Genomic DNA, 23,670 nt, shown 5'->3' with positions numbered 1-23,670 from the left:
GAGAAGCACTGTTAGAGTATAGTTATTTTCATTACACACTCATCTGTTCAGTTTTGTTATTGGCAAGACTTTAAGAACTTTAAAAAATTAAAGGAAAATGGAAAAAATATAGACATTGAAAACGAATGATCTGGCACAGATTTTGCTTCTGGGAAGCTGGAGTAGGCATACATTTCCCTCTTCCTCCCAGCAACTACACTAAAAAGCCTAGACATTGCATATTGTACAGTTGACTCGTGGAGTCATGGAGTTAGGGGTGCCAACCGCTATGTAGACAAAACTCATGTATGCTTTTATCTCCCCTCACACTTTACCAGTAGTCTGCTATTGACGGGAAGCCTTACTGATACCATGAACAGTTGATTAATACATATTTTTCATATGTAATATGTACTGTATGCTTATAATTAAAAAACTAGAGAAAACATTAAGAGCATTACAAAAAGGAGAAAAGATACTATTCATTAAGTAGAAGTGGATCATCAAGATTTTCATTGTCTTTGTCTTCATGCTGAGTAGGCTAAAGAGGAAGAGGAAGAGGGGGAGTTAGTCTTACTGTCTCAGGGGTGGCAGAGGCAGAAGAAAATCTGCATATAAATGGACCCATGCAGTTTAAACCCATGTTATTCAAGGGTCCGCTGTACAAGCTTAGGAAGATTCTGAAAGTAGTGAGAAGAATGTGGACAGAGTAGGGATTTTAGAACCCAAGGAAGAATCCAGAGGTGAATTTCTTGAGTTTTCTTTTTGCTACGTTACCTCAGATGTGGAACTGAAGAAACTGGCAACCAGGAAATGTCAACATATATGGACAAAAAGAAAAGAGAAGAGAAAAGAAGCAGAGAGGAAGGGAGGGGCAGAGAGAGAGAGAGAGAGAAGGGAGAGGTAAAGGAAGGGGGAAGGGAAGGGAAAAGGAAGAAAGGAAGGAAGGAAGAAATCCCCAACAATGGCCTGTTTTTTATCCAGAGGACTCAGAAAGGGGCTGCCTAGCAACATAGAAAACATTTAGACAATAACCAGTCTACTCCAGCCAAACGCAACAGAAAAACTGCGGCCCTATCCTTGTCCCCACCAACACTAGTAAAGGCTGAGTGGAGAGCCTTTTGTTTGAAATTTCTGAAATAAAACACTCATTGATGGGTTTGACATAAGAATGGAAGGAACAGAGAAAAGAGTCAGTGAACTGGAAGTTGGAACATAGAAATGACACGGTCCAAATGGCAAAGAAAAGGTAGGCTGGAAAAAGAAAAAAGGAATAGAGCCTCAGAGACCTGTGGGCCTCTAACAGAGCATTTAAAGTTTGTGTCAGGGGATTCCTGGAAGGAGAAGATAATGGTGGGCAAATGCTCAAAGAAATAATTGTTGGAAACTTCCAAAGTTTGCAAGAGACATAAAGTTATAGATGGATTCATAAAGCTGAGTGAATCTAAAACAGGAAAAACCCAAAGAAACCCACACCAACACACAATGTAATTCAACTTCTTAAAACTAAAGACAAATTTTAGATCTTGAAAGAAGCCAGAGAAATATCACACCTTCCCTATAGGGCTAACATTGTTCTAATTACAGTGGATTTCTCATCAGAAACCATGAAGGCTAGAAGGAAGTGGCACAATGTTTTTCAAATGCTGAAAGAAAAGAACTGCCAACCTGTAATATTATACCCAGTGAAAATGTCGTTCAGGAAGAAAGAACAAATCAATACATTTTTTTTTTAGATAAAGAAAAACTAAGTGAATTTGTCACCAGCAGACCTACCCTAAAAGAATGGCTAAAGAAATTTTCTAAACAAATGAAACAACAAAAAAAGGAATTTTGGAACACTAGGAAGGAGGGAAAAACATAGTAAGCAAAAATATGGTTAAATACAATGCACTGTTTTTCTCCTCTTGAGTTTTCTAAATTATGTTAGAGGATTGCAGCAAAAGTTATAGCATTGTCTAATGTAGTTCTACATGTAGAAGAAACATTTCAGGCAAACATAAACACAGATGCAAGGAAAGGTAAGATTTCTAAACTTAACCTATAAAATAGCAACTGCAGTAGAGCATGACAAGTTAAGAATGTATAAAGTAATATCTAGAGTAATAGGTAAAGTAGGTAAATTAAAATACAAAATGAAGACAACACCAAATGCTGATGAGGATGTGGAGAAATTGGATTACTCGCAAATTGCTACTGGGAATATAAAATGGTAGAGCCACTCTGGAAAAGAATATAGCAGTTTCATAAAAAATGACATATGTATTTACCAGATGACAGAGTTATACTCTTAGTTATTTATCCTAGAGAAATGAAGACGTAGGTACACACACAAATCTGTATATGAATGTTTATAACAGTTTTATTCACATTAGCAGAACACGGAAACAACTCTGATGTCTTTCAGTGGATCAGTGGTTCAACAAACTGGTACCTCCACACCCTAGAATATTACTCAGCAGTAAAAAAGGAGCTGACTGTTGATATACAAAATATCTTGGATGGATCTCAGGGGAAATGTGCTGTGTGGAAAAAGCCCATCCCCAAAGATCATACACTGAATAATTTTATTTATATAACATTCTCAAAACGACAAAATGATAGAAATGGAGGGCAGATTCATGCTTCCCAGCAGTTCTGAAGGGGGTGGAAGCAGGTGAGAGGAGGGTGCGACTGTGAAAGGGTAACAGAAGGGACCCTTTGGTGATGGCCGTCCTCTGTGCTGACTGTAACAATGCTTATAGTACAATTATAACATCTAGCTTGGCAAGATGTTACCACTGGCAGAAGCTGGGGAAAAGGTAGCTGGCATCTTTCTCTGCTATCTCTTACAACTGCATTAGAATGTGTAAGCATTTTAATATAAAGTTGAATTTAAAAAAAACCTAGGATATCTGTCCACTTTTACAGAGGAATTGAAACTATCACTTTCTTAGAAAATAAACAAGCTTGCTATTTGTCTCTCTTTTAAAGGGAGAGTATGTATTCAATGAGTGATATTTAACATAAGAAATGAGAAAAATAATTTAATTGATTAGCAGACACATTTAAAGACTTGTTCATACTAAGAGTATAGGGTGAGTAAAACTTATAGAGACATTAATGCCTCTTTCTTGAAGCCTTTTTTTATTTTTTTAATTTTTTTTTGAGACAGAGTCTCGCTCTGTCGCCCAGGCTGGAGTGCAATGGCACAATCCCTGCTCACTGCAAGCTCCGCCTCCCGGGTTCAAGCAATTCTCCTGCCTCAGCCTCCTGAGTAGCTGGGATTACAGGCGCCCGCTACCACGCCTGGCTCATTTTTGTGTTTTTAGTAGAGACGGGGTTTCACCATGTTGGCCAGGCTGGTCTTGAACTCCTGACCTCAGGTGATCCACTCATCTTGTCCTCCCAAAGTGCTGAGATTACAGGCATGAGCCACCACTCCTGGCCTCTTTCTTGAAGTCTTAAACAGAATTTTTAGCACATTATAGATCTGAATAGACATGATGAGTATTTATTTGCAAACTCTTTACCAAATATTTAAACTAAGCAAAAGTAAATAGTTCTTGACAATTGTGTACTCCAGTTGTACATAGTTTTTAAATTGATTTGTTAGTCATACATTATAATTTTAGGAAATAAATGAGCCAGATTGGGCACAGTGGCTCATGCCCGTAATCCCAGCACTTTGGGAGGCCAAGACAGGCAGATCACGAGGTCAGGAGTTGGACACTAGCTTGACCAACATGGTGAAACCCCGTCTCTACTAAAAATACAAAAATCACCTGTAATCCCAGCTACGTGGAAGGCTGAGGCGGAGAATCTCTTGAACCTGGGAGGCGGAGGTGGCAGTGAGCCAAGATTGCGCCATTGCACTCCAGCCTGGGCCACAAAGAGACTCTGTTTCAAAAAAAAAAAAAAGGAAACAAATGATCTGCTGTGGTTATAGAGTAAACATTAGTAACATATTTATGTAATAGAATTTAGGGATGTAATGGCTTCATTTGTGAACTAAATTTATTGAAATTTCATGGGTTTTTTTGGTAATTTATTCAAAATTTTTTTTTTTTTTTTTGGGAGATGGAGTCTTACTCTGTCGCCCAGGCTGGAGTGCAATAGCATGATCTTGGCTCACTGCAACCTCTGCCTCCCAGGTTCAAGTGATTCTCCTGCCTCAGCCTCTCAAGTCGCTGGGATTTCAGGCATGTACCACCACACCCAGCTAATTTTTGTATTTTTAGTAGAGATTGCTTTCTCTATTGACTATAAAACAGAAAGAGGCTAGTATCAATTTAGAGCACTGAATACATTTCCACCATGATTTTTCGTTTGTATATAAAAGAATTCTGCAAATGACCAATATAGTTCCTATTTTAACTGATTATAAGATAAAAGGAGGCCAGGCTCAATACCATTATACCCAGAGCACAGTCACGCAGTGATTTATTTCTGTGTAAGAGATTGGTCATGTAAATGAGATCCTCATTCACTACAGGACTGATACAAGCATCTTCTCTCCGAAGGTTTGCCTTGCAAATGGAACTTACTGCTGGCCTCCTTTATTTAGGCCAATGTACATATCCTCTTGAGTTCCTCCAAAGAACAGGTACATTATTATATGAACTAGTAAGTGCTGCTACGTGTCCGAGTCTAGAATCAAAGAATGATCATCTGTACAGGGCAAATGCTCACTTTGGGAAGACCGTTATTTCATCTATTTGTGTCTGGTTGCCTCTACATGTCAGAAAGTATCCCTGAATGACTTACCTCTTTGCATAATTCAGAACTCTCAGAAATGTTATTTTTCTTTGAAAGGAAGCCTTGACATTTCTGTGCCCATGTGGACTTACAAAACATCTCTGAGGATTGCCATCGATAAGCATAGACTTGAAGAAAAAAAAAAGCTAAGATTCTTCTAGCTTATAAGATGCTGAAGATATATAGTCTGTGGATTCATTTAATAGGCTCTCATCTCATAGATGTTTCCATTGTGATTACACTCACATTCCAAGGCAAGCAATGTGTGAGAGGGTGAAACTCTGCAGCAATCCAATCTCCAAACTCTTAACATAGGATGCATCTTATTAGGGTACAGGAAACCTGATAAATGACAGAGAAGAGATGCCATACTGAAACTGTGTTACTGTTCACTGAAGTCCTAGTTTCAGATCTTCTGTTGTCTCCATTATTGGACTAAGATTCCATCATCCAATTGACCTGATGTTATCTGAGATTTTGCTTAATACAGTCATCATCCTTTAGGGAAGAATTTAAGAAATGAGAGGTGGTGTCTATACACCCAAAAGCTCTGAACCCAAAGATGATTCACTGAAATTCCATCTTTACTTTTTTCCCTTTTTACTAAGTCATTGTAACAAGCCTGAGATGACTGTCAAGGAACAATAAGATTGTATATGAGAAACTTCTTTGAAGCTTATATACCAAACTCACTTATGATGAATACATATGGGAGTATGTGTGCTCCTTCATTTTCTATTTATGTATGGGCTTGGGTCATAGCTTTAATTAATAAGTTAACCATTAGTAAATATTTACTCCAGCATTGATCTTCCTTAGATATAAGTTAAATGGCAGATGAAGTTAAATGTGTGGGATGTGATCATTTATATTATAATAGTTTATGTTAAAGTATAACTTTAGTGATGCCCATAGGACACAGAAAACACAATTAAATGGGAATGGGAGAGTCTGGCCTAATATGTTGTGTTAACTTTTTTTTTCAAATATTAGGTTTAATATTGATAAAAATAAAATTATCATAAACAATTTAGCAGCAGAAGTTAAATGAACTGAAATTCACATTAGACAAGTGAAGATTGCCATAGTAGCCTTTATAAGGCACAGAAGGATGGGCTGAAAGATCTTTCTTTGGCCATGTGCTAAATCAGAGGATGCACAGACTCATTTGAATGGAGGCAGAACATCAAGTATTTACTGAATTGTTGGGCAAGCCCATGATTTATAAAGTTGGTGTCAGTATAGTGTTCTAGTATCAATTGTTTTTGGATTTTTAAAAAATGTTTTAGCCTTTTGTACATATATGTCTTCACACAGAGAAGCATACATTCATTTGGGGAATGCATTTCCTGGGAAAAATTATAATTTTTGTGGGTGTACTTGTGTAAACTGCATTGGATTGAAGATTTTATTCTGTCATTGAATTTTATTTTGCATGGAATGTTTCTTGTCTTATTATTTGTTCTGGATACTTTGCATTCAGAGGTGTCACTCAGATAAGATTTAATATGTAGACTATGGCACAGAACTGTGCTTTTTAAATTAATAGAATATTCTGACATTAGAGGGAGAAATGAGGAATGCGAGAACCCACTGATGTTTGTGTTTTGAGTACATCAAAAACTCAATTTCAAATATGTGGGCTTTTGAAAGCTCAGTGCAGGTTTTGCCAAGGATATTTTCTGCTCATTTTTATAGGCTTACATATTTCAAAGGGAATTGGGTCTGTGTGTTTGCATTCCATCTATGCGTAATTCATCAAAAACATTGTTCAGAAAAGAGAGGAAATAAACACAAACATTTGTTTAAGATAGTTCTAGTGTTATTTAAACCTTGGACACTAAGAACTTCAGAACCTGCTAAAGTAGTTAATTAACATCTGCTTCCTCAGTTTACCTGTTTTGTACCTTGGAGTCAATTCTTCTCATTTTGAGAAACATTGAGATACATGCTGTTCTTGTAGGAGCCTAAAACCTTTTATATGTTTTTTTCATTCCAAGGAGTTTTATGATGCCATCCTACACATGTGCTTATTGCTATATATAAATGAGAAGTCAAAACTTCAAGAATGTCATACACTAGATGAAATCACTTAAGAGTTCAACTAGACTTTCAAATACACTGTTATAATGAAGTACAGTAGATATGAATCACTCTAAAGTCAGACTCTCTGGGAAGGACAAGTCATTTAAGCTCTCCAGTCTTTATTTTTCTGATCTATATGAAGTGTAGATAGTAATAATGCCTATATTTTATATGTTTGTTTTGAGTGTTATATGAAATTTTACCTACAAAGAACTGACACATAAGCAAATTTTAACGTTATTAGTTTAATTTGATGAATAATTCACAAAGAAAAGATAAACATTTTATTTGTAATGCGCAGTAAATTCATCCCACGATTTATTCTGTTTTAAAACATTGCAAAAGGGGACAGATTTACCCCATGCCAAATTGCCTATTCCACACTTGAACTAACTGAGAACAGAATATATTTGTGGGAACTCCTTTGAGTTAAGTCTAAACAGTTATCTTAAGAAAATACTATATTCTATTCTAATGGAGTTTACTTTTTTAATGCACTGAATGTATCTGTATGTGAAATTTTATTTGGGGGAGCAATTTTGCAGGAGTACTTACCATTCAAAATCTGTTTAACAAGGGGCATGAAGTAATTTCAGATTTCTCCTAAGAATTCATGAGTCGCTTGAATGTAAAATAGAGGGCAAGAGGATCAGGAAGCACTCTGAAGAGAAAATACATTCTAAGACCCACTTAAATAGTTATATTTTTGCCTCTGTAATTGATAAGCAGAATGAAGATTTTGAATTTATATGATCTGTCATTTTGTAGTACACTGAAATCCAGTTGTGTGGCTTTAGCCTTGCAGATTAAATACATACTAATCTTTTTGTGTTTGTATTTATTTTAAAGGTCGGTTTCTGTTTGTTTGTTTGTTTGTTTTAGACGATGTCTCGCTTTGTTGCCAGGTTGGAGTGCAGTGGTGTGAACTCAGCTCACTGCAGTCTCCACCTCTTGGATTCAAGCGATTCTCCTGCCTCAGCCCCGCTAGTAGCTGGGATTACAGCTGCGTGCCAACACACCCAGCTAATTTTTGTATTTTTAATAGAGTTGGAGTTTTACCATGTTGGCCAGGATGGTTTTGAACTCCTGACCTCATGATCCGTCTGCCTCGGCCTCCCAAAGTGCTGAGATTACAGGCATGAGCCACGGCACCCAGCCAAGCTTGGTTTCTTATATACCAATCTTTAATATTGCTTATGTCATATAATATTGTATATAGCTGGTGAGTTAATTTCTATCCTTTGCCTTCAACTCAATGGCATTGTTTTGAGGGGGAAATAATGTATCTGATTTAACCAATTATACATTGGTTATTCAGCCCTGTTCACTGATATAAACAATTTGAAATTTTTAAAGATTTCCCTGAAGAGGGCATATAAGCTTTAAAATAGACTTAATTAGTTATGATAAAGGGGGGAAATTCTTCTAATGATTCATTTCAGTTTATTAAAACCATACTATTGAAACTTACATATCAAGGGGTATTACTTTTTGAAAATGGCAATAAATTCACTAATTACTTTGGAGTCTTGGACTGATTAGAAAACATACCTATAGATTTTGCATTACGAATTTGAAAAATATAATACATTTGTTGATAATCTTTTAGGGTTTCCTGCTTGACTTGGTAAATTTTTAATTCTTGCCTCTGGTGGAGGAATGTAGTGGACCATCTCTTATTCAAAATGATTGGCAATTTTCTTTTAGTATTTTGTTTGTTTTTAATAGAAGAGATTGATGAGAGAACTATAAAAATATCAGTCTGTTTCTTTAAATAAATGAGTTTTACTTATAAAGAGTGTTTAACCTATAAATAGTTTTGTTTTTGTTTTTGTTTTGTTTTGTTTTGTTTTGAGACAGAGTCTTGCTCTGTAGCCCAGGCTGGAGTGCAGTGGCACGATCTTGGCTCACTGCAACCTCTGCCTCCTGGGTCTCAGTTCAAGCAATTCTCCTGCCTCAGCCTCCTGACCTATAAATAGTTTTACATATAGTGTTTTTATAGATACTTCCTGAAAAATAAATTTAAAAATAACTAAATGTAAAGGACTGACAGCAGTTCGTGTATCACATTGGCCCCTCCTTAAGTTTCTGTGCACATTAATGATATGTATCTGTTGGTTACGAAGTCAACTCTCTCTGCAGCATTCTCAATTACTATCCATTCACCACAAGGCTCAACTACTATCCATTCCCCACAAGGCAACCAAGTCCATTTTTTTCTTTTTTTTTTTTTAGCAACTAAATGGGTTAAATGCAGTGATAAGCAGGTAAACTGACTCTATAAATACAAAGCTCTGGTTGTCACTTTGGAGTTTCCTTGCAAAACCTGCCAGCCCTGTTTTTTTTTAAGGGACCAACATAATAACACTGAAGGCGGCGTTGGGAAGAGGTGTTCTCTGTCCATTCTTAGGAGACAGCCTGAGTGGGCCCAGCACACACAACTGGAATTTGCTTCCTTATCTGAGCACATTGTTCTTCCACCCTTAGATTTGTTCTGCCCTTTTAAATCAGAAGAAATTTTTGTACATAGCACTTTCTCAGATACTTGACGATAATCCATATGCCCTTCAGTTATTTCTCTTCCTATTTTAGCAGCCATATGTTTTACCTACTTTGGACGAACTCCATTTGGTCTTTTCTAAAGAGAGAGGACTGTACTAGATTCTCAAAGTGGCCTGATCTATGCTGGAGTTACTACATGCCCCTTGGTATAATCTGCCTATTAATGTGGCCTGTAATTTATTTTTAGGATCAATGATATGACTTAGAGAGCCATACAGTCCATTTGAACCCCGACTCTGTTTTTACAAGATATATATATATGTAAGCCAGTTTCCCCATTCTGTATTTACACAACTGATTGTTTTAAAATCTGTTCACTCAACAGTCTTTTACTGGGCACCCATTATGTATCATGAGGCATGAGCCCTGCTCCCAGCAATCTTTCAGGTCACAGTGTACAAATGTGTGCACAAGTCATACTGCATGGATTAGGAGGTGGGCCACATGGGTTGGAATGTAGCTTATGCCATTTTGACCTTTGGTGCATTAGTTAATGTCTCTGTGCCTCAGTTCCTCTCCTAAAATGAGAAAAATTGTGTTATCTACCTCATGGGGTTGCTACAAGGGTTAAATGAGTCACCAAACAGAAATACTTACAAGAGTGCCTTGTACGTTGTAACTCCCCATGATGTCAGTTGCTGGCATTGTGATTTTAACATCATCATCATCATCATCATCGTCATCGTCGTCGTCATCGTCATCATCATCAAAGTGCTGCATCCAGGAGGCACTGTCTGCTCCCCTAGGCTGAGTCAGTAAGGCCTCTAAGCTGAGGAGAATCATAAGCTGGGAATTAAGTGATGAACAGAAGATTTCTGTTTTTAAAAGGAAGGAATATTTTATGCAGATATTATAAAATAAAAGATGCAAAGGTCTGGCACTACTTTAGAATTACAATTATTTGCTGTGTCTAAACAAACGGCAAAAGTGAGAATGAGGAAGGTGATACCGGGAAGAGGATGAGCCGGGTCAAATGCAGAGGGGCTTTGCACATAATCTTCGGGAATTTAGATGCTTCCTTGGATTCTTTTAATAAATACTTGCCAAGTGTCTCCTCCACAGCAAGCACTCCTGGTTCCTAGGCCTGGAGAACAGTGGTAAGCAGGACCGGTGCGTCCCCACTTTTGTGGAGCTTTCTATTTGAGTGCAGACTTTAAGAAAACATAAGAGTTCTAGAGATGAATATGATCAGTTTGTGTCGTGGGTGTGACAGGGTGGCAGGCGAAATGAGGCAGGTGGCAGGCCACTTAGGAGACTGTAGCGTGAGACTAAGCCCTGGACTAAGGCAGGGCCAATAAAGAAGGCCATGAAGGCCAGGGCTTCATGAGAAGAGAAATCCGGGTAGAATCTCCAGGGCCAATGAATGGAGGCTATGGTGCAGGACTCCCAGGATGCAGGAATGATGCTGAGGTTGAGGACTCTTGAGTTCCTCTTTCACTGCTCTAGCTGATCAAGCTGTTAACACAGCACCTGTCATTCTTCCGGTGATGGGTAAGACAGACAGGGTCCCTTTTCTTGTGGAGCCTGCATTCCATGTGCAAGAAGGTTATTAATGCTTTTAGTCAGAGTGCCATGAAGATAAAAGCCACATGCTAAAAGGACAGGGCAGAAGGATAGAAGAAACTTGGGTTGCTGAGGGCATCAGGGAGCCCCCAGCCAGTTCTAGATGGCTTTTGTTTAGACTTCTTGTAACATGCGAAAAATAAACCCCAATTGGTTATACTTCTGTAGTCAGTATTCTGGTACATGCAACCAAATACAATCTTCAGGTTTAAAGCAAGTAAAGCAATAAAAATGGTAAATTTCAGTTAGTGATAAGTGCTTGGAAAGAATTAAAATAGGCTGAGGACTGGTGACACTACCTTATATTGGAAATTTAGGAAAAGCTTCTCTTGGAAGGTGAAGTTTGAGCTGAAAGCTAATAAAGGAGCCAGCCCTGGGAATACCTGCAGAAAATCATTCCAGAGAGAGGGAGCGAAGGACCTAGAGTGGGCATTAGGTAAGCACATGCCAAGGCCATAAGGGAGGTAAGTGTGGCTGGAAGTTGGTGGAAGCAAGGAGGCTAATTGGGAGGCTAGTCTAGGTGTTTGGGGGACGGAGCATGGGGCTTCGCTAGGGTACTAGACATTGTAATGGAGGGACACATGTAGCTTTGTGATGTTTTAGAGGTTGTGTCAATGGGACTAGCAGATGTACGCATTGTGAGATGCAAGGGAAAGAGAAAATTGAAGTATGACACATTGATACTTGGCTATGTGAGATATAGAACTCATGTTAGATGTTGATGCCACCAGGCACAGAGGAGGGTGGAAGAAAAAGAGGAATGGGTTATTGTGGGAGGGGCAGTTCAAATAAACTTTATTTGAGAGGTTTAAGGTTTCAAATAAATTTTAGGTGGCGATCTCCAGTAGGAAGTTTGTTTATCTGTCTGTTGTTGAGGTTAGAACAGAACAGAAATATAAATTTGAGCCTCAGTGTTTGATACCTAGTGCTACCAAATAATACATAGTAAGACATTCTTCAGATAAAGCTTATTTGAGAATCTATACATACTTTCTCAGTCAAGATGAGGTTAGATGTAGAATCTAAATCGAGAACTATAATAGAAATACATGGAAATTACATTAGTGACTTTGAATTTGATTAGCATGCTTGTTCTTTTGCAAGTCTAACATTAGCAATCTTGACTTCCTGTGCAAGTCAGATTTCCATTACAAGTCAAAGATGAATGAATTATATATAAACCATTGTATAAACTTTGTAGGGAGATACGTATTTGTAATTGTTATTGCAAAACCCCAGGGATGGAAAAGAATATGGGAATTATATGACAAATACTAGTGGGCCCACCATTCAGCTTAAGAAAAATATTACAACTAAAACTGAAGCCCTGGATGTACTTCTCTCTGATTGTGTTCCATTTCTTCCTTCTCTACAGAGGTAACTATTATCCTGAATTTGGGATTTGTCATTATCAACTATGTTTTTATACTTTAAAAAATACATTTATTACCCCATCTCTACTAAAAAAAATACAAAAAATTAGCTGGGCGTGGTCTTGGGCACCTGTAGTCCCAGCTACCTGGGAGGCTGAGGCAGGAGAATGGCGTGAACCCGCGAGGCGGAGCTTGCAGTGAGCCGAGATTGCGCCACAGCACTCCAGCCTGGGCGACAGAGCGAGACTCCATCAAAAAAAAAAAAAGAAAAAAAAAAACATTTATTTACCAGCCTATAAGTAATATGGAATACTGCTAATTTGCATGCTTTTAAACTTTAAATAAATGATATGATGTTACCTACTGTATGCAACTGAACATATTTGTTCAATCATATTTTGAGATTAATGCGTGTTAGTGGATATAGCAGTAGGTCACCTGTGTTCACTAATGAATAGCATTCCATGTGTGACATCACAATGGATTTATTCTCATGCTATTTGGAATTTAAGGTGTTTCTAATTTTTTTGCTTCACAAATAGTGCTGCACTGAACATTCTTATACAAGTCTTGTGCACAGGTATAAGACTTTCTCTAGACCAATTCCTGGGTGTGGTATTTGTGCACCAATAACTTCAGCTTTACTATTAATAGATACTAAATAATTGCTCTGCTAGGTGATCATAACAATTTAACTCCCAATTATTCACATCCTCGCCAATGTTTCATATTTTCAGACTTTTAAATTTTGAGCCTGACTGGTGTAAACTTTTCTGTCATTGTAGATTTAACTTGCATTTCTCTAATTACTACTCAATTAAGCATCTTTTCACATTTACTGTTCATTTGCATTTTGTCTTCTGAGCATTTAGTATACTTTGGCCAAACTTTCTAATGGGCCTGTGATGGTTTTAAAATGTGAATTATTTTAATGCACAATGTATATTAGTATTTTGGGGCTAACGTAGGAAACAAATAACCTGTCAACCTCTGGTTTGTCTCCTTAACTTTGATGCTGTTATTGGATGTGTAAGATTTCCCACATTAATGTGGAAAACTTACTTCATCTTTGTTTATGATTTGTATCTTCTGTGTCTAATGTGAAAGTTTTCCTATGTTGTGGCCTTGAATATTTTTAAAGAATATTTTTGTATACATTTTAAAGTTTTGGTTTTTGTCTGGGTATGGTGGCTCATGCCTGTAATCCCAGCACTTTGGGAGGCCCAGGTGGGCGGATCCCTTGAGCTCAGGAGTTTAACACCAGCCTGGGCAACATGGTGAAACCCGTCTCTACAAAAAAATATGAAAATTAGCCAGGCAAGCTGGTGCACCTGTAATCCCAGCTACTTGGGGATGAGGTGGGAGGATGGCTTGAGCCCAGGAGGCAGAGGTGGTAGTGAGCTGAGATTGTGCCACTGCATTACAGCGTGGGTGACAGAGCCAGACCTTGTCTCAGAAAAAAGAAAATTAGTTTTTAAATATAGGTCTTTAACAACTGGAATTTATCTTTGTGTACATGTGCTGTCCGCGCAAGATCCAGTTTTATTTTATTTTCTTCACAGGGATCACCTTTTGTGTATTCCCATGATTGAATAGTCATGCCTCATAAGGACACCTTTGACGTATATATAGCTTCTATGTGTACCTGGATCTATTTTGAACCCTCTACTCTGTTCTGTTTGTCTATTTGTCTTTCCCTGCACCAATACTACGTTGTTATATTACTATAGTTTTATTATAATTTGTGGTATCTGACAAGGCATTTCACATCACCCACCTTGTTGTTCTTTAGGAATAACTTGTCTGATTTTCTGAATTACAGGAAAGATAATTCTATATTGAGATTATTCTTTTGCAGTCCTTTGAAGACATAGCGTATAGCTTTTATCTTTGCTACTGGTAAGTATGCTGTGAGTCTACTTGCAGTATTTTTGGAGGTAATCTGTTTCTCTCTTGCAGCTTTAGAAATCATTTCAAATCTTTGTGGTTAGTCGCTATCACATCCATGCATTCAGCTTTGGCTTTCTTTCCGTATTCACTGTGATTCCTGTATGAGAACATTCGTATCGGTTCTAGAAAAATATACACCAGTGTCATCAAATATTGCTTCTCTTCCTTTTGCATTTTCCTCTAATTCTAGAATATAAGTTCATTATACGTTGGACTTTTTATTCCTTTTTCAGTACCTCTCACTTCCTCTCTAAGTTTTTCATCACTTTATCTCTTTGTGCTGCATTCCAGGTAATTTAATCATACCTTTCTTTCACCCTTAGTTGTATATTCAAAGTTGTACCATTTTTGGGCCATTTTGCATTCCCAGTGGCATTCAAAGAATGGATATTTCATTGATGGGTTTTCTATGTGATTCTTTTTCCAATGTCACTGGCTTTTCTGATGGAATCCTGCTCTTGTTTTATATTTCAATGTTCTTCCATTAAGTCTCTAATCATTTGAAAAATAGTAATTTAATGATATCTGTACAAAATTCTGTGTCTGTGGTTCTTAGGTAACTAATCCTGATGGTGACTGGGGGTATTGCTTCTCTCCCTTGGAAATTATATTTTCACAAGGTTTCTGTGTTAGAATGTGAGTTCTTGGGCTTTGTGGGGCTGCTTCGTGGCAGGCTGGCAGTGTGTCTCTTCACCATAGTTTTAAGCTTGTCTCTGGCATGCAGTGTATAACTACTTTTTTATGTTTATTTTTCAGCGTTGTGGAAAATGGACTATATAAATAGTATAAGGTTAAACCTTTTATCGAAGGAAGAGCAGATCTCTGATTACAAACCATCAAATGTAAGGTCTAGTATCAGGTCAATAAGTTTTCTTCTCTTCTACCTGTTCTGATGGGTAGATTTTTTTTTTTCTAGTCCATCCTTTAACGAAAGTCATTGGTTTTCTAGGACTCCATTCTACATAAGGATTTTAGTTCTAATTCTCCACCTTACATGAGGCTAAGACACCCATCTCCTATGTGGCTGTGAACCATGAACCTTGAAAGCAGCAATTTGATTTTTAATTAATGAAACTTGTTTTTTAGAGCAGCAGTTCTGGGTTCACAGCAAAATTGTGTGGAAATTGTGGAAAATTCTCAACCTCATTCCCTCACTTACACACAACCTCCCCACTATCAACATTCCCACCCCCATCCGCCAGTGGTACATTTCTTTTCTTTTCTTTTCTTTTTTTTCTTTGAGACAGAGTCTTGCTCTGTCACCCAGGCTGGGATGCAGTGGCGTGATCTCGGCTCACTGCAACCTCCATCTCCCGGGTTCAAGCAATTCTCTGCCTCAGCCTCCTGAGTAACTGGGATTACAGGCCCCCACGACCACACCCGGCTAATTTTTTTGTATTTTTAGTAGAGACGGGATTTCACCATCTTGGCCAGGCTGGTCTTGAACTCCTGACTTAGTGATCCACCTGCCTCGGCCTCCCAAAGTGCTGGGATTACAAGCGTGAGCCACCACGCCCGGCACACCCCCAGTGGTACGTTTCTTACAACTGGTCATTGACACATCATTGTCACTCAGAGCCAGTCCTCTACATTAGGGTTCACTCTTGGTGTTGTACATTCTAGGGCCTGGACAAATGTTTAATGACATGGATCCAACACTGTAGGATTGTGCAGTCTTTTCACTGCTTTAGAGATTTTCTGTGCTCTACCTCATCACCCATTTCTTCCCTCTACCCTGAGCAACCGCTGATCTGTTTACCCTTTTTATAGTTGTGCCTTTTCCAGGATGTCCTATAGATAGAATCATAAAGTCGCCTCTTCATATCACCTTCTTTCACTTGGTAATCTTCATTTAAGTTTCTTTTGTATCTTTCATGGCTTGGTCACATATATCTTTTTTTGCATTGAATGGCGTTTCATTGTCTGAATGGAATGTACCACAGTTTATTTATCTGTTCACCCTATGAGGACACGCTGGTTGCTTCCAAACTTTGGCAATTATGAACAAAGCTACTATAAACACCTGTGTGTAGGTTTTTGTGTGGAAATAAATGTTCAGTTCAATTCATCACTTTTAGAATGGCATAAGCATCATCTTTGTCATTAGGCATTCATCTAAACACTCAGGGTGATTATTTTTATCCAGTGGGTGGGCACTGGATAAATATTTGTTGAATAAATGAATAGACATTATTTAGTATAATTAATGGTCTCTTCTATAAGGTACCATGTAGCAGTGGCTGAATTGATTTAACGTCTTGAAGTCTTCATCAATTTCTGATGACGACCAGTTCCTAGAATTAGAAATTCACCTCTAAGTGGTAAGAGAATAGAGGAAACCAGTGGGTTGTAACTGCAAAGATACCACAGATACTGACATTTGCATCACACTCAGCAGATTATATACTCAAATGAGGTTTCTCCTACTCCCTGTCATTGTGTGTGATAAGGCAATCATGAATAAAATCTCACACAATGAAGCTGAAGATTGTCCCTGAGTTATATAGCACCTAAACTTTGTCTAGATGTCTTACAAAGGAAATAAAAAATGAAAGAGGAAAAGGGAAGGAAGGAGGGAAGGTGGGAGGGAGGGAGGAAGGCCAACTGTATTTCTAGGATTGGGGAATTTCCTAGTATAATTTCCATCTTAGATCTGCCATTTTCATCATGGCCAGAGTTAGTCACTCTGTCATCTCCTTGTTGTTCATTCCTCAACACTTAGTTCTGGTTACTGATGTGTACATATATAAAGCCAGAAATCTGTAAGTGCTTAGTTGAGAAGGTGTAGATGGAATCCAAGAGTATCTAGGAATGTAACCCCAGGATGGTTAGGGTAATGTCTTTATTCAGTTACATTTTTATATGTAAGGGAAATGATTGTCTATTCCAATTCAGATTTCTTTGTAATATTAATATGTACTATAGAAGCAATGAAAGGCAAAGAATCCAGAAAGCGACTAGAAGAATAATCATTTTTACTTTCCTTCTTATGATGCTTTTTTTTTTTTTTTTTTTTTTGGTCTCTTGGAGTCTTGCTCTGTCGCCCAGGCTGGAGCGCAGTGGCGCGATCTCGGCTCACTGCAACCTCTGCCTCCTGGGTTCAAGAAATTTTCTTGCCTCAGCCTCCCAAGTAGCTGGGACTACTGGTGCACGCCATCATGTCCAGCTAATTTTTTTTGTATTTTAGTAGAGACAGGGTTTCACCATGTTGCCTGGGCTGGTCTCGAACTCCTGAGCTCAGGCAATCCGCCCACCTCAGCCTCCCAGAGTGCTAGGATTACAGGCGTGAGCCACCGCACCCAGCCTCCTTCTTATGACTCTTAATGTCCTATAAGCCATTTTTAAAAGTAGCAGATACCTGAGCCCTCTCAGTTATCCCCAGTTCTTACTCGTAAAGAACTCTCTGACCCAAAGTCATTTTTTAAAAGTACCACTAATATTGGGATGTGCAGTCAAACCTGCTGTATTCTGGACCTTCCCTGCCCTGTGAGAGCTCTACATGCAAGACCCAAGTAAGGCTGTCAGCTCATGTGCAGTGGCATAAAAACTACCATGTGATGCTGTTTGATGCTGTGGCCAATGCATTTCTATCAATGATGCATCACTGGCTTGACAGCAATGTTACTGTTGTATACTAGGGGCAGGTAAATTTTTCTAGCAGAAATGGTATTTGGACCAGAAGTTTTTATATGAAGAATTTGATTAAAGAAATATTATTAAGTAGCCCTTCTTTCTAAATATACTTTCATGCTAACACAAAATAAGTCAGAAAATATGAAAACAGAACTCTAGAACTCTTTGAAGTTAGCAAGTAAAGCATACATACATGGTGTCTTAGTAACTGTTTCCATTATGCAGATTCTAAGAATCTTTCCTGGACAAGACTAAAGAATTCCCAGTGGCAAACCATAATCTGCTGCTCAGCTCAAATTGTGGGTCCCAGAGCAGCCATATGTGATAGTTACTTGTAATTAAGGACCTCATCTAAACTTGAAGATAAGCTTTCCTTGCTGAAATTAGATATTACTTCCTATTTAACTTATTTAGATAAATTATTTTTATTTTATAAATAGAATACATACTTTAATAGTTTAGTAGAATATCTCTTAATTTTGTAGCTCCTTCAGTCAGTACCTTTGCATTCCTATTTCATATTACATTATATTAATAGTTACTGGTCAACATTATGTAATGATGTTCCTGAGTCCTTTAGTGTCTTTGCCTTACTTACTTGATTCTCCTTGTTTGCAGTAGACTGTCGCTGTTTTCCTGTAATGTGTTGTTCTTCTCCTGTTTATTTATACTATCTAGCAAGGCCGTGGAGGAATTTGGTAGACATTTGTTAATGAGTAGCTAGCCATCCTGAGTTAATAGACAATGATATGAATTGATGGACTCATTGAGAAGGTGCCATATTGTGTCATTTCTGATTACACATAAACCAAAAAATTGAACTAAGAGTACATAATAGGTTAACATTTCATGTAGCTAAATTAAGAGAGGCCAAAATATCAAAGGGAAAGTTGAAAGTCACAAGGAACCACCCTGGGTCTTAGCTCCATCATCTGTGTCTCACGGGATGGCAGGTAAATTAGTTAATTTTCTTAACAGCCTAGATTCTTTACTTGAGAAGACAGGGATAATAAAAATCAGGATAACATCTGATTTTCAGGGCGCTGTGAGGGTAAATAAAATAATGTTAGGCAAGTACCCAGAGAGTGCCTGGCACAAAACAACCACGCAGGTGCTGCCTGTTGCTTCCGTCCTGATGGAGGGTCATTGATAAACATCGTGCATAATAAGATTTCCAAGTAAGCCTGTTTCCTGTCAATTATTAATGATTACCTGGAGGTCTGTCAAGGAGAATCAGAGATCTCTGGACATGAGTTTGGGTCATAAGAAAGCGGTGGTGAGCTGTGGCTGGCAAGCCTGTGCTCACAGGGAGGATGTGTGAGTTCAATGCTAGCTTCTCTTGGGGCAGACCTAAGGCATTTGAGCTCAGTCTTTCTTTGAGCTCGACTGTATCGCTTGGTTTAGGTTTGCTGTTCTGGTTTTTAAAATTTAGTAATAGAGAAGAGAGTACATAAGTAGAAGACCAAAACTGTATTGTTACCAGAGTTCCAACCGCTGCTGACTTTTCTGGCTCTACAAAAGAGGTAAGCCGTTAAAACTCTAAGTGTCCCCATCTTTTTCCTGCTTATCTCTTAGTGAGTAATAATTTTGCTTCTTACACTTTTTATGTCTCTGAGCTACAGAGTCATAGCTACAAGTCCTTCATTCATCCCTGAATTTTAATTTAATGTAGTATTTATGGGTGTTAGCTTTTAAAAATAATACCATATTACTCCTCAGAACATTTGCCATGGGCTGTCTGTATCCGAATCTCCTAGAATGGAGATGGGAAAGTTGTTATAAATGCAGTTTTAAGAGTTCCACTGGGCAGGGGCTCCCCTGAAATCTCCCTGACTCTGCTGGCTGGATGCAGGCAATCTGCACTGTTAGCAGCTCTCCAGGGCACTGTTATGCATGCTCAGATGTGAAACCCTCGGATCTAGATTTTCCAACTTACACTCATTCCAAGATGGCAGCAGGACAACCTTTTAACTAATAGAAGACAAAGGATTCAATGTGATTAAATTTGTGCCTAAAATTTTGATCTCAGGCTATGGTATTTTAAACATAATGCTTTACACCAGGAGTCCCCCCCCACCCACCATTGTGAAATGTGCACGTGAAGAATCTAGGTTGCACGCTCCTTATGAGAATCTAATGCCTGATGATCTGTCACTGTTGCCCATCGCTCCCAATGAGACCACCTAGTTGCAGGAAAACAAGCGCACAACTCCCACTGACTCTACATTATGGTGAGCTGTATAATTATTCCATTATATATTACAATGTACAAATAATAGAAATAAGGTGCACAATAAATGTAATGCACTTGAATCATCCTGAAACCATCTCCCTGCTCCAGTCTGTGGAGAAACTGTCTCCCACGAAACCAGTCCCTGATGCCAAAAAGGTTGGGGGCTGCTGCTTTCCACTGTAATTTTCCAAAATTTTCCCAAATCAGGAGGGAGGATAATAAGTAATCATTTCATGTTGTGCAAAATATTCCCTGGTCCAGCAACTTTCTAAAATGGTTCTCTCTCTTTCTCTTTCTCTTTCTCTGTCCTTGTCCCTGTCCCTGTCTCTGGCTCTGTCTCTGTGTCTGTCTCTCTCCCTCTGTCCTTATAGGTCATGGATGTTTATATGAGAATATTTCAAATACCAAAAAGCATTTTTCAAAAAGTAAAATCCCCCTAACCTCACCTCCCATAGATGCTCCATCATATATTTCACTTGGGAGCGTTGTGGGCACTGTGGAGTTCCAGGGCTAGGACTGGGCTGCAGAACCAACTTCCTGGGTTCCAGCTTGTGACCCTGCACCTGCTGGCTCAACCTTAGTGTGCCTCAGTTTCTTCATCTGAGCAATGAGAATAGTAAATGTCTTATTCTTGTACATTTATTTATTTATACACCTCATAGTGTTTTTGTGAGGACTGACCACATGCATGTAAACGTCTTCTTAAGCTCAGTTGATTTTAGCTATTATTATTAATCACACATCTTATAATAAAGTTGAACACTTTGCAATATAATCAAAACAAAACTATTTTCATCTCTCACCAGCCTTTTGTTGAGGAAGAGCAATTTTTCCCTGTTCCTGGATGGGATATCAGAAGGTCCCCTGACATTTTTATTCACTCTTTAACAAACTTCCTTACAGGTACTAGAAGTCACAGACATAGTCTTAAGGATGTAATTAGAACATCCAAGCCAAGACAATAACACGAACGTCGAAATTAATTTGGTATTGGATCTTCTTACCAACACCCCTCCCACCCCTGCCGCCCCTGCTTGCACCTGCTTTGCCTGGAGCCTAAGGAAGGAATGGGCTTTGTCTCTGGTTCTTTGCCTTGCCTACCTGTATGTTCCCTTGTGCCTGCTTCCCAGTTTGAGACACCTCCAGGGTTGGGGGGTGGGACTGGGTACAGGGTGGGTCCTTGTCCTGGTGCCCCACACCCTCGCAGATGATTCTAGCTGGCTTCTCCCTCCCCTCCTCCTGAGAAGGGGCCTTTGGGGGCTGCAGTGGTCTGCTGACAGGAGCCCTCCCTGCAGCTCCCCTGGTGCAGGCAGGAGTGCCCTGGGTGTGCTTGGATTCCTTCATGAGTGTGCAGGAACCGTGCACACCATCAGCCACTGGGTGCCTCTGCCCTCCTAATGGGTGTTTTCCACAGGTTCCAGCCATCCCCCCCTCAACACACACACACACACACACACACACACACACACACACACACACTGTCTGTCCCTCTCTCTTCATCACTTTTTCGTGGAGCCTACATCTGAAGCTCCAGGAACACTCCAATTCTTGTTCTGCAATCTCTTTGAGTGCTGGCCTCAACTTTGTTGATATGCAGTCCACATGCCATGCACTTCACCCATTTAAGCATACCATTCTATGGTTTTTAGTATCTTGGGAGCGTTTTCACTCCACCACCACAATCAATTTCAGAACACTTTCATCAACCCCAAAAGAAAACCTCATACTCAGTAGCAGTCATTCCCTTTTCTCAGTTCCTGGCAACCATTAATTTACTTTCTGTGGATTTGTCTATTGTGGACATTTCATATAAATGGAATTACACAATATATATCTTTTTGTGATTGCCTTCTTTCACTTAGTAGAATGTTTTCAAGTTTCATCTATGTCATAGCATGAATCTGCACTTCATTTTTATTGCCAAATAGTATTCCATTGTATGTATGTACCATATTTTATTTATCCACTAATGAGTTGATGGACATTTGGGTTGTTTCTACTTGTTGAGTATCGTGAATGATGCTACCATGAATATTTGTGTGCAGGCTTTTGTGTGGGCCTGTGTTTTTACTGCTCTTGGGCATATACCTAGAGTAGAATTGCCGGGTCATGTGGTAAAATGTTTAGCTATTTACAGAACCCTCAGGCATTTTTCCAAATGCTTGTCTATATGTCTACTATGAAGGTGAAGAGGTGGAAGAAATGTGATGATCACGTTCACACTTAGGTCTTGGAAAACCTGCCACGTGAACACTAACTCTTGATTTCTCAACAGAAGACCCGTAAACACGTTCATGAACTGAGCTAGAAACCGAAAGCCATAAACGTTAACGGACATTATCTGGGAGAAGTGTTGTTACACAGTCAGGCACAGGGAGGTTCCCTGCTATGTTCGATTTGAGAGCGCTTTAATTTCAAAGGGTACCATCTGGCCCTCAGTGTTTGAACTACTTGTGGCTTTAAACGCAGGTTTTTGCTCATTAAAGCAGGTCACTCATATTTTGAATCAGAAAATGACATTTAAGTTACTCCTTTTCTACTTTACATATGTCTCCCTTCAGCTTCTGGTCATCTCTCACTCTTCCTCAGTCTTCTGCCCCCACAGCTGCCGGCATGTGATGGTGTGAGTGGCCTGGCGTGTTTTGCAGGATGCAGATCCCCTCAGGGGATGCCCGGCTGCCGGGGGCAGGAAAGGCAGCGACCCCTAGCTCACAGTCAACGCGTGGCATCAAGAGTGCTATAAATGGAAAAATACAGAGATGGCCCTGTCCTGGCTTTGATTTAGAATTTGGCATGTTTCCTTTTGCACTTTTGAAAAAAAGTCACGACTTTTTACTAGGATGGGTAGGTAGTTTGTATCACAACTATGGCCACATTTGCCATCATTATGAAAATAAAAAATAAAAACTCCTTGGAGTTTCAGTAATATTGTTTGCATCTCTTACCCTGTGTTGTTTGATTGTCTTCACAGCCCGCATCTGTTTAATTCAAATTATGCACATGTCTCTCTGGACTGTAATTTCCTCCAGCTGTTAGGATGCTGGAGCAGAAGATCTATAGATTTAAAATAGCTGTTTAGTTCGGAGAACTGCTTTGTGTTTAGTTGTAAGACTGAACCATATATTTCAAACACATTCTCATCCATTTTTAAATAAAAAATTTCTTTAATTGATTATTAAGTTGATTCATTTTAGTATATTTTCTATGTACAGAATTTAAGGATGTACATCTTTACTCAAATTTTCATTTTAGAAATAGAAAAATGAGATAAAATGCTTTGTAGAAATGTAAAATATTGTCTGTCCCCAATCACGTGTCAGTAAGTAGGTAAGTTATTAAGAAAAAGAGCAGAAAGAAAATAATTTGAGTATATAGTAAATATACTTTTTATTTAACTACAGGAATAGTCTAGAAACCAAAAATGGTGGAGAAAACTGATTGATGATGTTCTGCCCACAAACTACACACAGAAAAATTCTTACAGCCTGGCAGCAGGTTTAATTGAATTTATCAAAATGCTTCCAAATAAAATATACTTACTCAGCAACTTGTAAG

General features: G+C 38.7%; 2 protein-coding genes across 6 annotated transcripts in view; one reads left to right on the top strand and one right to left on the bottom strand.

Annotated features, from left to right (window-relative positions):
- The window catches only part of PRKN (parkin RBR E3 ubiquitin protein ligase), a 1,411,643-nt gene that overhangs the window by 286,631 nt on the left and 1,101,342 nt on the right, over nucleotides 1-23,670 (top strand). Inside the window, exon 1 of one of the 5 annotated variants that reach the window (XM_016956748.4) lies at nucleotides 18,374-18,835. The exons of 3 other annotated variants lie outside the window; for them this stretch is intronic. The gene's annotated coding sequence lies outside the window, so the exon portion shown is untranslated. Of the gene's footprint in view, nucleotides 1-18,373; nucleotides 18,836-18,871; nucleotides 19,406-23,670 lie in introns of those variants that run through there. One more of the 5 variants, XM_009452353.5, reaches the window with a different exon arrangement.
- LOC107975454 (uncharacterized) lies at nucleotides 4,245-12,739 on the bottom strand. Its single transcript, XM_016956754.3, has 3 exons — nucleotides 12,664-12,739; nucleotides 9,961-10,132; nucleotides 4,245-5,058 (listed from the first exon to the last, which is right to left on the bottom strand). The coding sequence occupies exons 1-3, from the start codon at nucleotides 12,678-12,680 to the stop codon at nucleotides 5,023-5,025; spliced, it is 225 nt and encodes a 74-aa protein (XP_016812243.3). The 5' UTR covers nucleotides 12,681-12,739; the 3' UTR covers nucleotides 4,245-5,022.

The sequence above is a fragment of the Pan troglodytes genome, chromosome 5 (assembly GCF_028858775.2).
Source record: "Pan troglodytes isolate AG18354 chromosome 5, NHGRI_mPanTro3-v2.0_pri, whole genome shotgun sequence".
In the NCBI taxonomy this organism is placed as follows: Eukaryota; Metazoa; Chordata; class Mammalia; order Primates; family Hominidae; genus Pan; species Pan troglodytes.
The sequence above is the reverse complement of the archived record's forward strand: the minus strand, read 5'-3'. Positions and strand labels throughout refer to the sequence as shown.

Bases quoted from the DNA above. Each gene is read 5' to 3' on its own strand.
- LOC107975454 (XM_016956754.3), bottom strand. The intron at 5,059-9,960 runs GTAAGTATTTCT...GTCATTTATCAG, and splicing joins ACAACGTACAAGGCACTCTT to GTTTCCTGTACCCTAATAAG.